This window comes from Dermacentor silvarum, chromosome 6 (assembly GCF_013339745.2).
Source record: "Dermacentor silvarum isolate Dsil-2018 chromosome 6, BIME_Dsil_1.4, whole genome shotgun sequence".
In the NCBI taxonomy this organism is placed as follows: Eukaryota; Metazoa; Arthropoda; class Arachnida; order Ixodida; family Ixodidae; genus Dermacentor; species Dermacentor silvarum.
Window position 1 is genome coordinate 148,241,680 of NC_051159.1, and position 17,507 is coordinate 148,259,186.

General features: G+C 46.3%; 1 protein-coding gene across 1 annotated transcript in view; it reads right to left on the reverse strand.

Annotated features, from left to right (window-relative positions):
* Positions 1–17,507, reverse strand: part of LOC119456957 (sodium-coupled monocarboxylate transporter 1-like) — a 70,275-nt gene that overhangs the window by 3,062 nt on the left and 49,706 nt on the right. Inside the window, exons 16-18 of the mRNA XM_049669155.1 lie at positions 16,637–16,734; positions 16,125–16,243; positions 10,371–13,886 (exon numbers count right to left, since the gene is read on the reverse strand). Of these exons, the coding sequence (XP_049525112.1) occupies positions 13,791–13,886; positions 16,125–16,243; positions 16,637–16,734 (313 nt within the window). The 3' untranslated portion in view covers positions 10,371–13,790. The remainder of the gene's footprint in view (positions 1–10,370; positions 13,887–16,124; positions 16,244–16,636; positions 16,735–17,507) is intronic.

Consider the following 17,507-nt stretch of genomic DNA (forward strand, 5'->3'; position numbering starts at 1 on the left):
TCATATTTTAGTCCTTCGATGCTAAAACAACGTTTTGTTAAAGTGACTGCCACGCCAATGAATTTCTCCGCAAGTTAGAGAATTAATATCTCGACACTGATATCAGCCTGAGAATGTTCCAAGTGGATCCGAACTCCACGGCTAGAATTTGTAAATTGCAATATTGGTCATAAGGTTATTAGCTAAAAACTTGGCTAATTTTGTTAATTAGTCGATTATGCATTAAATTTTTTGTGCAAGTAATGTCCGCCTCTTCGAGTAGACGAGCTCAGGAACTAAAGTTGCCGAAACCTTAGGTTTCTGAGCAAGTGGCTCTGACTGACCCCGAAATCAAGGTTTTCTTGGGACCATATTACCTAAGGCGAAAGCTGAAAACGTATTTCTGACAAATCTTCGGAAGGTTCTTGCAACCTAAAAAAGTCTGCAACTACACCACGTATTTTTTTTAGTTATAAAATCCTAGAAATGCCAAAATTACAAAAATAGGAACTTTTAGAGATGTTAAAAGAAATATCGCCGATCTTTATGTGTAGTACACTTGCTAAAAACGCATACAGAGATCTAAGGCGCTAATATGTTAAGCAACGCCGCTAAAGACGAGGGGATACATACTGAATCACTGTCTATGTGACCGGCTTCACGTGCTTGTCCACACCAGAACACGAGACCTTGCAGGCGGCATCATTTTTAGTGCGAAAACGCAACTAGCCTACCAACCTGGATTAGCCTCTGTCTGTGTGAAAGCCTCCTCACACGCGCGTTTCGCGTGCACAGCCTCTTCTTGTTTTCACACAAACGCCCGTGTGCGCATGTCATATATGGAAAGTGAATCGGGATCGTCGTCAGAAATGTCCAAAGAAGAGATCCGTCGCGCCAAGCGCGGCGAACAACAACGAGCTTGGCGACTGAGGCAGCGGGAGTGCGATTGCGACTGCAGTAACAAAGAAAATTTATTGCGTTGAAACGTGCCAACGAAACTGCCGAAGAACGACAGAAGCGATTGGGGAACGACAGATTCCACAAGCGTGCCAAGTGCGCTGTGGAAACGGATGAACAGCTACAAGTCCGACTAGCTGCGAACGTTGCATACCAGCATCGCAAGGCCGAGGAATGTCTGTCTTTGGCAACGGCTGCGACGGCCATCTTCAATCGGGACTTCATCGACAACCCACTTGGCTTTGCGTGATCTGTGTGTGACATACTCTGCCTCAAGAAGGACTCGGACTGCGTCAGAGCTCCCACATACGCGACCTTGGCTTTATAGCCTTTCCCGGTGTTGAAGAATTCTCTTCGTTTAAGGTTTGTAGTACGTGTAAGTCTTCGCTCGCCCTAAGTAAAGTGCCTTTGCACTCCGTGAGCAATGGATATCAATATCCGCTCAAGCCTGCCCACATCCCTCCGCTCAACTGTATAGCGGAGCGCGTGATTTCCCCTCGCACACCCTTCATGTAAGTGCGAAGGCTGCGCTACAACACTGGTCAGTACGACGTGAAACCACAAAACGGTCTTTGTGCAAGTCTGCAATCCTCGCCCTCCTGTGTCCACTGACAAACCCTGTATGCAACCCAGTGTGCATGATGTCCATGCGTATATTGTGTGCAATGTAACAACAGTTTAACAACGACATCGTGACTGCAAATGATTTAATTAGCAGCCGGTCAAACAACAGGATAGCAATGCCTAACTTGGTACAAGAAAACGCATAATTTTGTCCAAGAAAATGTGCTTTCGCACCATTTTGTCGTGGTAGGCGCAGCCAAACCGTCTGTAATTTTTTTTGTATATATTTGGTATCTATATACGTAGTGGGGCTCCCTGATTATCAATAAGCTCACATCTTTCTCGTTCTTTTTTGTTTTTTTTACCGAGGCCCAACGTATACAAACGCAACTAAACTGCAAGAGTGCTAGGAGGAGGAATAAACATTTATTGCGGAGTGCTAGTTGTGCTGATATTTGTACACCAAGAAAGCGCTCGCTGCCCGTCACCAGCGAGGAAGTTGAGGCGCTGCTTCATTCAACATCGCTGACAATGCAGGTGATGCATCACGGCGATTGCACTATGGAAATAATCCTGTGAAGCACGATCAAATCCTGGCTGTCCGGTGTGCCCGCGACCGGGCTGGTGGGCTAGACCTACCGGTCCCGACGTGGGACTAGCCGGGTGCGCGACGAGTTCGCGTCCTCGGCCGGACCTGTAATAAAAGTTATTTCACTCACTCACTCACTCACGCACTCACTCACTCACTCACTCACTCACTCACTCACTCACTCACTCACTCACGTCACTCACTCACTCACTCACTCACTCACTCACTCACTCACTCACTCACTCACCACTCACTCACTCACATCCACTCACTCACTCACTCACTCACTCACTCACTCACTCACTCACTCACTCACTCACTCACTCACTCACTCACTCACTCACTCACTCACTCACTCACTCACTCACTCACTCACTCACTCACTCACTCACTCACCATCACTCACTCCTCACTCACTCACTCACTCACTCACTCACTCACTCACTCCATCACTCACTCACTCACTCACTCACTCACTCACTCACTCATCACTCACTCACTCACTCACTCACTCACTCACTCACTCACCCTCACTCACTCACTCACTCACTCACTCACTCACTCATCACTCACTCACTCACCTCCACTCACTCACTCACTCACAATGCAGGTGATCCTGGCCAGACGTTTCTGTAGACCTCTGTCGCTGGCTATATGTATATCACTTTCTCACGCAACATCATGGAGCTGTCTGCTTTCAATGAAGGATATGGCAATATTTATGAGAAAAGGCGTGATACATAGTGTTCATTTGTTGCTCGCCCATTCTGGCGCTTGATACTACTACCACGGGAATGGTAGCAGCGGCAGCGGTGTAGTATAAGAGTGAAGGAGCTGCTGCTATCTCACAGAATCTGCTTTCAAAACCACTGTTGTTCCAGTCCAAGTATGAATCAGAGCAGAAGGCGCTGCGGATCTGACCACATAGTTGACCTTCCTGAAACGTTGCAAGTCAGCTGTTCCAATCCCGCTGCTAAGCGTATTACAGACAATATAATTGTTTTCATTTTATGAACCTCCGCTACCCAGAAACATGAACCCTGCCTTTCACGACGCACAGGACGTCCTATATACGGACGCTGCAGAATATGACAGCAAAGCGGCATATGCGGCTGTGGCGGTTAGAGAAGATGGAACACCAATGGCGTGCTGCACAGTCAGTGGCGTCGAGACGGTTGAAGCTGAGGAAGTGGTCATAGCCTTGGCCGTCAGCCAAAGGGGGGTAAAGGTGGTCATCAGTGACTCCAAAAACGCTGTGTGAAATTATGAATCGGGGAGGGTGACGGAGACTGCCATCCGCATGTTAAACAGGGACGGAGGACCCAGACAGCTTGTTCTGCTCGTTTGAGCACCAGCTCACCAGGGACTTAGAGGGAACGAGGAGGCTCATTCGGTCGCCCGAGGTCTCACTTACCGTTCGACCCACGGAGCCTCCCAAGTCACCGAAACTATAAACAGAAGAGGGGATATGCGCGCATACCAGGAAATCATAGTACACTACAGTCTAAGTCGACAAATTTACCCGACAGCGGACAGAACACTCAGTAATAAAGACGAGGTTATGTGAAGGAAATTACAGACGGGGGTTTTTCCAAACCCCGTACTCTACAGCAAGTGGCATCCAAGAGTATTCGGTTCAAAGTGCAAATTCTGTGATGAGGCAGCAAATCTGGTTCATATGGTGTGGACATGTCCGTCTAAGCATGATAGCTCGCGCACTCTAGAATCCTGGGAGGCTTTGCTCTGCAGCCCAGACCCCAACGTCCAGCAGGACACCATCGGTCAAGCCCTTGCTGCTGCTGTGTTTCAAGGTATTCCGGTCGACGGCTAGAGGCAGACGGGGGAGAAAGATTTCTCTCCTGACGTTCATTGACTGGTGTTTTTAATAAAGTTGTCCTCCTCCTTCATTTTATGAACGTGGGAATGATAATTGGATATCTTCAAAAATACACAGGCGCTCGATCGGCTCTGATGAGCCCGTAATGAGATGTTACAAATAAAGGGCCAGGAAAACAGCAGTGACAGTCTGAAGCCGACCCATTAACAACCAATGTAACCTGCTTCAGAGGCGACAGCGGCCCACATTAGACCTCAAACACCTATTCGGATTTTGCATTGTCCTCAATCCACTCAGAGACAAGTTCAAGGGACGGAACACTGCACCGGATTTCTGGACGTACAGACCCGTCAGGGACGACCTTATTACTCGATGGCGTCGCTCCACAGCCTGGCTTATTGCTATGCCTTTATGTCACACAGCGCGATCTTATTCCAATTCTTTAACCATGCACGCGCAGAACCCAAGCCTAAGCAGGCCACTACTCATCTTCTTCTGAATAAAGATTTATTCATAGATTTAATAAGTGGGAGTACGCTTTTGGAGAGACTTAGGACATTGCGACTGTGAGCGCAATAACTACTATCGCCTTTATAGTAACTGTGCGAGCTATGCGCACTTGTACGATTTTGCGTTGTTCGAGCAATGCAATCATTGAGCAAGTAAGCCTTCGAGAAATGATTTCATTTTGACGGAACTTATGCGTGCTAACATCTTAGCTTCGCTAACAAAGTGTGCCGTTAGTGGTTTACACGAAGGAGCTAAAAGTGGCTTCTAGTTTTTGAGATAGTTCAAGTGCTCGTTAGAAGATATTCACTATACCGCTGTTTATTTAACGCTGGAGACAGTTGTTCAGTGTTAGCATCATTTAGAACGACAGGGCAGCGTCAATTCTCCTTGCTCCATTCTTTAAAACTGCCAACGTGTTTGTAGAAAAACTGAAACCAAGCTACGCAATAACTTCAAGCTCTGAATTTTGTTACATCGCTACACATTAGCGGCGGCCACAGCGTATTATCTGTTCTGCACAGGATTATGTACTTTTTTTTTTTAACCGCTCTTTATGCTACCCACGACGAGTGTACTGAGCAGTAAAAATATACTGAGCTACAAACCTCCGCGCAACTCCAAGCGATGCAAAAGCTCGATGTTCGCTTGCCTAGACCGAGAACGGAGCTCCTTTGGTTTCAGCACTGAGTTGAGATCCATCACGTGCTAAGCCTCGTATTAGTGTGATAGCAGTTGTTGTTTCGGGAGGTCCGCGTAGCCCACGTGGGCAGTACATGTAGGTTCCAATTCTGGCACTGAGCCTTATCCCACTCTACACGCACACACACTAGGAATGTTAATCAAACGACATTGCGCAGCCAACGTTATGTGCACGTACCCGCCAGCAGCCAGCACGAATGTAGAGTGGCGGCGGCTTACACCCTTCAGCCTTACCTGTGTGCGGGGCGAGCACGTTTGGTGATACGCGCACGTGCGCGCGTGCTTGGGGCCGGACTTTCCCGAGTGCATGCGTGTATACACATGCCTGGACGTTTCAGCGCCACGCATCCTGCTTTTACTTCAGACGTTTCTAAATAATATTGCTGTTAACAATACCACGTACAGGCCACCAGTAAATGTAAGGGTTACTAGGCACAGTTCTAAAAGGCAGGACATTTTACAGTGGAGCTGTCATACGCTAGTTTCCAGAGGATCGCTTCGTGCGTAGACCGAGCGCGTAGACCAAGAACGCCGTAGCCTTAATGATACAAAGCAAACGCGTATCGCTGGTGTGCCCCAGCTACGTTTAATAGCCAATGGGTGTGTCTCTTTGCTGTTGACGTCGCGCACTGCATAGGCACGTTATCTCAGTTGCGTTCCGGCCGTGTAATGGGTAGTCCAGGCCTCGGAAACTCCGCTGTTTTATTGCGATAGCAATTATATGGACACTTGAACCGGATTTCTGCCGTCGGCGTCGTCGTCGCCGTCGCCGTCGCCGTGAGGTTCCCTATAGATAAAATCTTCGCCGCGCGCCGTATGCCCGAGAGGAAGCGTGCGGAGACGCGCGCTATCACGGAGAGCGAACGCACTCAATCTCCCACGCGCAAGCAAGGAAGCAGGAAGCCAGCGCCGGAGGGAGCAAGGGGGGGGGGGGGGGCGCACTTCTCTGCCAACAACCGCGCTCGTCGCTCGCTCGCACCGTCTCTTATCTCCACACGGCTCTGACCTTTAAGTGCATTCGCCGCTCAGTTTCCGTTGAAGCGATAGACCGCACGTACCTTCGCCCGCTGCGGCGTATGCTTGCTGCCAGCGTTTTGACAGTCGTTGTCTGCTGTCATTCAGTGTGATCTATTCATGTTTGTTTGTGCGCGCTCACACCACGCTTGTTCATTCAGTTAGTAATAGTCGGTCCACATTTTCCAACGCACGCTACACACGCAATGCTGCCCGGGTCGGCAGTGCAGCACTACAGGTGTGTCCCTTCGCACGCGCTGCCCACGGGAAGCGCTTCTCATCAACACCACCGTTTCACACGCGCCTTCTCGTGGTCATCGAGTCTCTCTTCATGTCGGCCTACTTACGCCGCAGCACACCTGCTTACTTAATCAGCTCATGTTTACTACAATTCATATTGCTACCAAAGCCGCTCACCTTACTTCGTATGACATTGCTGTGTTGCTATCGCATTCATTGCTTCGCCCTTAGGGCGAAACTGTGACATTTTTTTTGTCCACGCGAATTGCAGCGTCATTCATGAGATGAATGCGAAACCAAAATCGCCCCCCCCCCTTTTTTTTTTCTTGTCAACCCTCTCTCAACTTTGCCGTTTCTCTCTCGCCTTCAACTATCGGTGGTGCGGCTGGCGCGGCCCGCGCTCGTCGGCGGCCGTGCTGATAACGGCCAAAACCGCAGCAATTTTTTTTTCTGGAATTATGCGGTCAGTTTTGCGGTTTTCGCCTTCCGCGCTAGCAGTGTCGTCCATGTGGTACCCTACCGTTGCACGTTTGTTGGCTTTTCCCCGCAATGTCTCGCAGCTGTCGCTGTTCGTGTGTGGTTCAATGGTGTGCGAACACATCACGACGAAGTGAGACATGTGACCTGAAATTCTACCGCATCCTTAAAGAGAACAGGTGAGTACTGTGCAGTTTACTTCCCGGTTTTTGTGATAGTAATTGTGCGCACTCGTACATGGCTGTAACACGTGGGTAGGTGCGCGCTTTGCACTTATTTTTAGCTAATTGGCCAGCATCGTTTAAAAATACGTTTCAGATTATTAAGGTTAACATATCCCAACTAGTACTCTGCCGCCACGCGAAACGAGCTCAGTTTTGTATGTTCCAACTGCGATGTTATAATTTAAGATCTTCACTGTTCTTCAGGATGGAAGCGTTTTTGACCTACGCTGGAAGGATGGACCTAATGGTTTTGCCCAGAGGCAATTAAGGTCAACAACCGCAGAATATGCTTGGCGCACTTCACGGAGGTGGATTTTATGGACCGAGCGAGAAGCAGGCCGTGAGAAGCTATTCTGCGCATTGGCCATTAGAGCAGTTACAATAAATGTTTTTTACATGTGTGTACATGAAACACCATCCGCGTTTTGTTCCATACTATAGTGTGTTGCACTGTCTGCTCCAACTTTGGTTTTCGCAAACGAACACAATAAAGTGAGTCCAAAGAACTGTTGTGTTGTAAGTGGAATTATTTTTTAATACAATTTGGGCACATGCTTGCTTGTTTGTAATAATGAATGCGACTGCGTGCATGAAAACGCAAAAAGAATCCACTGCGCACAAGCGCGCAGCATGAATGCACGAACGGCACCGGCCGGACGGGAGAGGAGCGCGCGCTTCGGTCCTGCGGTGCGTCTGATAACGCCCGCGACAAAGAAAAAAAAAAAAAAAGAAAAGAAAAGAAGAGCGCGCCGCGGACAGCTACAGGAATAAAAAACAGAGCATTGCGCGAGGCATGGGAGAGGGATAGGAAAGTCAAGAGGGAAAGGAGAAACGACCGGAAAAACGTTATCATAAAGAAAGGAAGCAAGAAAGTGCTATAGCGAAAGGGGGACGGTAAAAAAAATCGCGCCGCTTTTCTTTTTTTTCTCTTTTTTTCGCCACCGTAGTACCGTCATCCATCCGCTAGGGCCTAACTGAAGTGCGCCTTGGCGCTAGCGTCGACTGAGCGTCTGCTATGGGAGAACCAATGGGAGGTATAGGAAGATTCACCCCCCTGGGTAGGACCGCGTATTGTTCGGACCGAGGAAGAACAGCATGCCTACGAAGAACGACGGCGTGAGCAGAAGCGGGAATGGGCACGAAGGCGGCGGGAGAGCATGTCCTGCTAATGCCTCCCGCCGCCTTCGCGTCCATTCCCGCTCAAGCATCGTTACGGAACGCATGACCTTCTACCATAGCGACCACGAAGCTGTAATCACTTTAGTGAGAAAATAATAAAGATGGGAGAAAATGACAATTCATGTGGTATGTGTCTTTATTTAAATCAATATAGTTTATCACCTTATATACAGCCACCTTCACAGAGTGGAATGGCACTGAATGGCAACAGACCTTGCGAACATCGCACTTGTATGCTCAGTTCTGGCCTCCTAAAAACCCGAATGAGGTGGCAGTTTGTTATCATTTGAAGAACGTATGAAATTTCTCAGACAGACCGGCAGGCAGGTCAGGCCAGTGCAGGGCAGGGCAGAGGTTAGGGGTTGTAACCCCCCCCCCCCCCCCCCCCGCCCCCTTTTGTTTAACCCCTTTTCTTTTCTTGCGCCTTTGAGTACTGCAACTAAGATGTAAGACGCGCAATCGTCTGCACACTCGTAAACTTGCGCAAAAAGCGCATTTTTTGACAATTTCCCGTGAAGAAATTGAAATTAGTGCTGTTTATATGGTATTGGCATACTAAGGCAAACTGTTGCCATAGTATGCCAATACTTGGCTAGGACACTGATATTGAGTCCAGCCGTTACAAAGGGCTCATTATCCACAAACCATCATAATCATAATCATCATTTTCTCGCTTGCAAAAACTCTGTTCTCACTACGAAGGATGAATTCGTTATTACAGAAGTCTAACCTTTAGTGGTATCTGTATTGAAACTGCTCCTTATAGGGTTCATTACGCAGACCTTCCCTGACAGAGTCATGTGCCAATTTTGACAATTTAGCGAGTCAGGAAATCAACAACAGCAATGGATCTCCGAGTACGCCCTTAACAATGCACCACTTTTGGGCACTTCGGTTTTGTCTCCAAAATCCGGCAGTCCTCACCGCGCGTTCTAAAACACTTGCGGTTTCGTGGGGTTTACCGTCCCCAGGGTTACACAGGGGATAGACGTCGTAATGAAGGGCTCTGGAATAATTTTGACTGCTTGGGGTTCTTGAGCGCTCGCCCAAAGCACGATACGTGAGCGTTTTTGCCCTTTGGATGCAACCAAGGAATACTGCAGTCGCTGCTGGGAATCGAACCCGCGACATTGTGCTCAGCAGCAGAACGCCACAGTCGCTGAGCCACAGCGGCTGGTGCTGCTATTTTTTTTTTTTTTGCAGGCGTTCTAAATGACAGTAAAGAAAAAAAAAAGAACAGTGTTATAGCATTGCATCAATAGCATCTCGCTCTGCGAACCTATTGGTTTGCAGAGAGAGATTACTTGACAGAATTTCAATTCCTCGGTGTTCTTCGTTGGCTCGGTCATCATTCCGTTCCTTCTCCTGCTTCCTCGCCTTGCGGACCGATGTTCAGGTGTCAGCGAGGCGCTGTACAGTTGGGTGCGGTGAGCAGGATTTTCCTCTTCTCTCTCGCTCATCGTGTTCCTCTGTGGTGAAGTTACTGTCCGCAATAAAATAAATATCGATCATTAATTTCTTCATACTGCAATGGCTGTTCTCCGCACTTATCGCTCGTACTCTTCAAGCCGGCGAGCGTGATGTCCCTTTCAGGAGGCCATGGCCTGGTTGCATTTCTGTACGTTGGGGGCTTACGTAATTGATAACCACTACCGTACTAGTAGTGTACGTGCATATCCCACATTCTCGCGTGGCGACACCTGTCCCGAACTATTCACCTCTCATTCTGTTATGGTTAGCAGAAGAAAAACACATTGGAGGTGGCGCTTTGTTAGTAATAACAAGACCAAACGGGGGATGAAACAACCGCACCGTCTTTATTTTTCAGTGTAAATATAAACTATACATATATACACAAGGACTATTCGCACATAGATGGAAGGCTCGATTTACGGCATAGTCCGAATGAACAACCGGCAGAAGCTCACCACTTTCCAACAACAGCAACAAAAAAAATACAGACGATAGCAGGGTTAGGTGGTGGATGTTTAAAACACTTCAAAATTTTACTATAAACAATACTTATATTCACTAAAACAGTTAAACAATAAACAGGTATAATTCAACAGAATAAAAATTGTTGACGTATTAATTTGCATACCAAATGCATTAGGTGCTATACATCTGTAGTTGTAGCCTGTTTCAATCCAAAACACTCGCTTTGGTATGCAAGAGATCACTTGAGAGTGCTTGTAATTGCAATTCATTGCAGCATTTCAGAGCGGGTGTAAATATAGTATAATTGTTTTATCAGTAATGCTTATGCTTGGCAGATCATATTGTAAGACATTGAGTAGAATAATGAACAAAGCATGGTTTGTGACAACTTGAACTAACTTAGCAGATGAACTTACAGCTTAAATATGAATAAACCTTAATATCCATCTAGACTGAACAAAATCGGTGAAATGAATACACACGTATATGTTGACTGTACAGGAAACAACGTAACGAAATCAAACAAACGCCAATATTTTTCGCCAACATGGGTGTAGTTGCTTTACGTTTGTTTATTTCTGTTGATTGAATGAGGTGTAAGGACAAGTTTGTATTCTGGCACGTCAAACATGTAAACCGTAATTGGGGACATTAAAAGTAGCGAACAATTTCGTACAAGTGAAGTGGCTACATGGTTTAGCAGTTTAGTCTTTGCGAACTATGAAATGTTTTGACCAAACGAGCTAGTTGAAGGGCAATTATTGAGATATTGTGTAAAAGCTTCGAGGCTTCCATTCGGATGGCGGTGTCTTACAGGCTATCCCGAAAATCTTTGTTAGCTATGTTAAGTACATGCGTGTTCTAGGTAATGGAAACTCGCTCTTAAAGCACTCAGTAAAGGTCTTGCGGCGAAGGCACAATGCCTGAACCGCAGCTGCATCGATACCCCTAGTCCTACACTACACCAACTTTCCCAAATGATGTGATGATGTCTGGAAATGCGGATGTGTGAGTGACAGTAAGTAATTAAAAACTGCAAGCTACAAGAACACATTACGGAACGTCTCGACTTTCGATAAGTAAATGCACCGCCGCGTTTGACTAAAACAAAGGTTAGCGTAACAAATGTGAACGGACGAATTAATTAGCGTTGTTTGTTGCATAACAAGCTTTAGCGCAGCATCTGTGATGACGCTTTACTCATGTACAGGCAGATTTGCTAATGGCTTCAAAGGAGTCATCGAATCTCATGTAACTGAGTTGTGTGTCGCAAACTGTTTTGGAATTTCGCTGCTTGAAACGCATTTGGGCATGTGCTCGCAGTCTTCCTACTTTGTGTCGGAAGCAAGTGCAGAATGCCCTCTGAAACTCGGTGACATAGCGCTAGTTCGGCTGTTGATCGTGATCGTAACAAAACACGAGTGGGCTTGTTAAGTGAAAGTTACACAAACCAGAACCACATCTAACTCCTACAACTGCACGGTCTCTCTAGCCAAACGCAAGTCATTAGTACTATCGAATCTTCAAATGTCGTGGCAGCAGTGAAAAAGCTGAGAACTCGCACCTGACATTTGGTAAGGCAGCGGTAACCTCCAGTTAAAGTTGTTGTGTGCACCTGCAAATTACGATTATGAACGCGATAGCGTTAAAGGCCCCGTGTCGCAAGAACTCCGGTGTTGGCGCCGACCGTCGTTTGGCGAAAAAACATTCCGAACCACAACGCAGGCCCTCCGTAGACACTAAATACTTTTAACACGAAAGCTGCTCACAATTTGTCTTACATTCTTTACAAAGTTATTCCTCGGAATTTTGAGAATGACAGCCCCCAAACAAATGTCATGGAACGAAACACTGACAGCACATGCCTTTTATGTTAAGTCGTCTCAAACTGAAATACTAAAAGTGCGAAACAATAACAGAAGATCGACTCACGCAAGAGGCCGTGTTTCTACCAGAAAGCGCGCCTTCGTGCATAGCATTGAGCGCCAGCGTTTCCCGATAAAAGAAAATGAGAAACATAAAAAAAAACGTAACTGCGTGAGGTCCCAGTGATCCGCACATTGCCGCGTGTATCCTGTTTTCTATGCGACATGACCATAACCGCTGACCCCTGACTTCTTTAACTTTATGACCTTTGCTTCAACGCAGTTCATAACCACGCAATACATCAGAAGATATTACGTGGGTAATAAAGCAAGCATACACGAAAGCCGCATGAGAGGCGGTTCGAAGAGAGTGTTTGAAAAGGTTCTTATGAATTTGAGCGATCTGATATCAATGCGAAAAAATCACGGCATACGCGTACAGGCAAACTGTTTCAGTGTTCAGAGGTGTCACTGCGTTCGCCTTCTGTTCTGATGGTAGGATAGTTGCACTCTGGTCTAAAGAGAGTGGTGAGAAAATAACAAATGACAACGCCCTTCCATTTCATAGAAGGCCGGAGGTAAAGTTTGCACCAGACGGAAAACTGAAGAGAATATAGGAAGATCAATCTTCAGAGGAGAGGAGGGGGACTTCTTGGAAGTGTTTTTCTCGTGCTATGTTTTAAAGTCACGGGCGAAGCAAATGAATATCAAGGGCAGGTTGGTTGTTAGTGCAACCACTCCATATGACGAATGCATCAAACAAACATACACGGCACAAAAACAAACTAAATGAAGCTTCAGCGTCCTCGTGATGTCCCTTGCTGTTTTGAACGCTACCCTGTTCGAATGTCACTCAACCAGGCTTCACACATATTTATCATTTTTTTTTTTTCACTTGCTAGAGACGAGCAGTTGAGGCTCACATTCTCTCGCGTTAAAGGAGTAGCGGGTCACATATCGCAGGTGTTTTAAAATGCCGACCAGTTTCTAACAACACTCATTAGGGCACTATCACGCGGAACTAGTACTGCCGCGGTGCATTGAAGCACTAACCATTGTTGTCATACACAACGAAAACACGTATATTTACTATATCTTGTGTACAAAAGGACCGCGTACAACGTGTTATCTGTGGACTATGTTGGCCGACTTGTTGCTCAGCGTGACAGCAATCTTCTAGCGCACGCACCAAGTGCTACTCCTATGGCAGAAGGTAAGCTGCATGTCTCAAAGATGGAGCACGAAACAGTTTGAGGTTGATGATGCACGTTTAAAAGCAAGAAGTAAAACTATCACTTAGAAAACAAGAAATCACACAACAGAAACCTTACAATACTTACGTTGCAAAATTATTACGTTGCGAAATAAAGTGAGGTAAATAGTAGGGCTTCAAACGCGACATCTCTATAGGTCTGCCGGAGGCGACGCGAGGAAGCGTAATCGAATCACTTGCGTGAATCTAGTTCGTAGCAAGTGACGACATTCCTGTTGGTCCTCTTCCATTATCCGCGCATTCCGATGGCACATGCCCCATCGCATTTGGTTGGCGTCTAGAAAACGACAGCCTTGAATGACATCTCTATAGTTTGTACAATCTCCGCTGCAGGACTTGCGGAGCCATTTCAAGATCCCTATACATTTTCAATTCAAGGCCCACAATTTGGAGTACACAAACGACGGAAATAATTTGCCGCCGTATAATAGGTATCCTTGGATTCCTACATGGCGGTGTGTTGTGTGCCATCGTCATTGGTCATGGCGTAGTTCACGTGGCCGTTCGAAATGCCGACGCTCTCGCGGAGTTTCTGCGGTTTCTGGAAATCCAAAGGGAGAAAGGTAGCGTTTGAGGACTTTTCGGCACACATTATTAAATTCAGAATTATGAAATTCTATATGCATAAGTAATAAAGTAAGCGACAATGCAAAATTCTCGCTTCTGTGAATCGCATGTGGTAGAGCGATTATGTATGTATGTATGCATGTATGTATGTATGCATGTATGTATGCATGTATGTATGTATGTATGCATGTATGTATGTATTATGTATGTATGCATGTATGTATGTATGCATGTATGTATGCATGTATGTATGTATGTATGTATGTATGTATGTATGTATGTATGTATGTATGTATGTATGTATGTATGTATGTATGTATGTATGTATGTATGTATGTATGTATGTATGTATGTATGTATGTATGTATGTATGTATGTATGTATGTATGTATGTATGTATGTATGTATGTATGTATGTATGTATGTATGCATGTATGTATGTATGTATGTATGTATGTATGTATGTATGTATGTATGTATGTATGTATGTATGTATGTATGTATGTATGTATGTATGTATGTATGTATGTATGTATGTATGTATGTATGTATGTATGTATGTATGTATGTATGTATGTATGTATGTATGTATGTATGTGTTGGGGGCATGCATGTATCTCACACTCTTTAAGTGCAGATGTGTACTTATGATAGGTGATGACATGTCCATGGTCGTTGTATTCCAAAACGTAATGATGCTGGGTTCATTAACTATTAGAGAGAGAGAGAGAGAGAGATAATCATATTATGACAAATCCAAGAATTGTGTGAGTGGCTTTTAGCCCTGGACTCCATCACGATTGACGCGATGCAGTGCCCGCTGGACCATATGGGAGACCTGTCGCGAAGAGCGTCGCGTATGGGGAGGTATCGTATGATATTCATTTTGTATGTATGTATGTATGTATCCCCCCCAAGCTATGTATGTATGTATGTATGTATGTATGTATGTATGTATGTATGTATGTATGTATGTATGTATGTGTATGTATGTATGTATGTATGTATGTAAAACTTAGGCACAGCGAAACTGTCGACCCTCAAGTCTTACTGGCTGCTACTGCTAGGTATTAATTTGATTGCTGCTAGGTCTTAACTTGGTTTAACTGAACTACGCATGTAGGGAAAGTATTCGCGAGTGATCATTTTCGGAGGTACCTTACCTTTCGCGACATTTCACGTGATTAGCGCTGGACGCGTCGGCGCCTACGAGCTACAGCGTTCCTGGCATGCCACAAACGCAGGCAGGCTAACCAAGGTTGGAACAGTGCCAAGAACGCTGTTGCTTGCCGACGCCGAACGCGTTGGAGGCTAGCCGCTAGATATCTAGCGAAAGTTGACACGACTAAGCGCAGCCTCTTTTATGGCAAGCTCCGAGGCCAAGCGCATGCATACTGGGCGAAAGCTATGCACAGTGTACGGGCGGCGCGCAGCAGACGACACGCCGGGATGACGTCACGGCGCATGCACAGTAGCGCACAGCTGGCGGGGGGGGGGGGGAGGTGCTCGGCGGAGTCGTGTCTGTGTCGAGCGAAGCGAGCGCGCACCTGCGCCGGCGGTTACTAGGCAACGCGAGGTGACGTCATCGCTACTGCTTCGGCGCATGCGCGGCTAGGCAGCGCCGGCGGCGTCGGCAGCAGCTCTGCGCGTTGCCTCGTTGGTGCTGCTACAATTTCTATATTTCGCTCTCATTTTCTCTTTCCCTTTCCCGAGCATTGCGCGCGCCGCGCGCATGCTCTCCTTCCCTCTCCTAACGTCTCATGTCAAGACAACATGTGCACGGCACGGAGAGGAGGCGAGGCACACGCCGCTCAGCGAAGTGGTTGCTAGGCAACGCAGTGACGTCATAGCTGGACGAGGTTTTGCGGCAGCAGGTGGCACTTTTTACGGTTAGCTAGAACAGCTTCGCTGTTAAAAGAAGGCGGTGCCCTCAGCTGTGGCTCCATGCCTGTCGAGCAGTCAATATGCCTGCTGACAGCAGATAAGATGGTACCCTGATCTGAAGTTTACTAGAACATGTTGCTATCCGGGATTTCGCAACAAGCATGATTAAAGAGTTGTTGCGTTTTCTCATAACTCCCGCAATTTTCAGTACATGATATGCTGTAGATTTTGTTGCAGGAGGAGAATGAACGCGTCAAAGATATCAATTTCCTGTATTTACTTATACTATCTTCGACTTTTGCGTATGCGCTATTGTGGATATACATACCTCCGCCTTCGCAAGACCACATTTTTGTTCCTTGTGCGCTTTCGTCTTCGTCGAGAGGTACAGATTCCTCATGAACGGTGCTATTAAGCTTGGGTCAACCTCATCTGAGTTCTTGAGACCTGTGGGAAGACACAGTGACTTATAACAAATTTATTTACTATGCAGCGATGTTAAGTACGTATGCGAATAGCTTGAGGACCCTCGTTCTGTAGAACCGAATTAAACGAAGGATCTACTTTAGGTGCCCTGGAAACTGATATTTGTCTGCCTTACATGCACTAGCATATGCAGCTTAAGGTAATTATGATACATTTGTGTTTGGCATGGTATTACATAGTTGTTGAGGTGGCTCCTGGTTAAAAAAAATGCCGATTTTCTAAATTATTTATATCTTTGAGGGCCTATAAGTAAAATCTGCTGCAAGCAGTCACTACAATTGCTATTCGACATTATTACTTGGCATTTGTCTTTGCGTTCGTACTACCAGAGTGCAGCGGGACAGAGGCACTCACCACAGAGTAGCGTAACAAGGACCGCTACGACGAAAGTGGTAAGGAAGCTGATGACGGGAATCCACATGTAGGACACATGGTACAACTCGTAAATGCCCCTGTAAACACAAAAGGCAGTTATAAATTGAGGAAGGGGAGGGGGAGGGGTCGCACATGCGCCCTGTTTTTAAGAAAATTCGGATCATCGCGCGATCTCACTGGGCAAGAGCGCACAATCCCGGTGCGAACGGGAAGAGAGAGAGAGAGAGAGAGAGAGAGAGAGAGATAAACACATTGATCGTAGGAGAGCAGTTCGAGTGACCATAATCTCGCTAATGTGATACTTCAGCAGAAGAGCGCCGAAAATTATGGAAATTCGGCTCAAATCTTGAGTTTTTTTATTGACGCACTGCGAACGTCGTTGCTTTGCCTTATTCGGTACACGCAAGAGGCAGAATCTCCGGCTGCGTAACAGTCTGGCGTGAGTTCTGGCAGAAGTTAGTACATCTGCTAATTAGGCAAATATGCTGCTGCTAGTTTGAAGGACAAAATAAAAATGAACAGAAAAGGTTTTAAAAAAGTGCTCTGCCGGAGATTATAATTTAAGATGTCGGATAGCGAAGAAGGAGAGGAGAACTCGCTTTACGCGTATGTCTGTTCTTTCTGCTTATGCTCACATTATGCGCTAATTAGGTGCTTTCTACGCTGAACCTTCGATGTGACGCAACTCTGCGTTGTCTGACGAACGACATATGTCAGACTTCCCAGTGTAGTTTGAAGCAGACTGAACAATCTAACTTTTTCCAAAGCTGGTTACTAAAGCTGGGAGCCTAGCATCGCCCCTCAAACTCAGAAAGCCACACGAGCCCTTCTGCAATACCTAAACCAACAT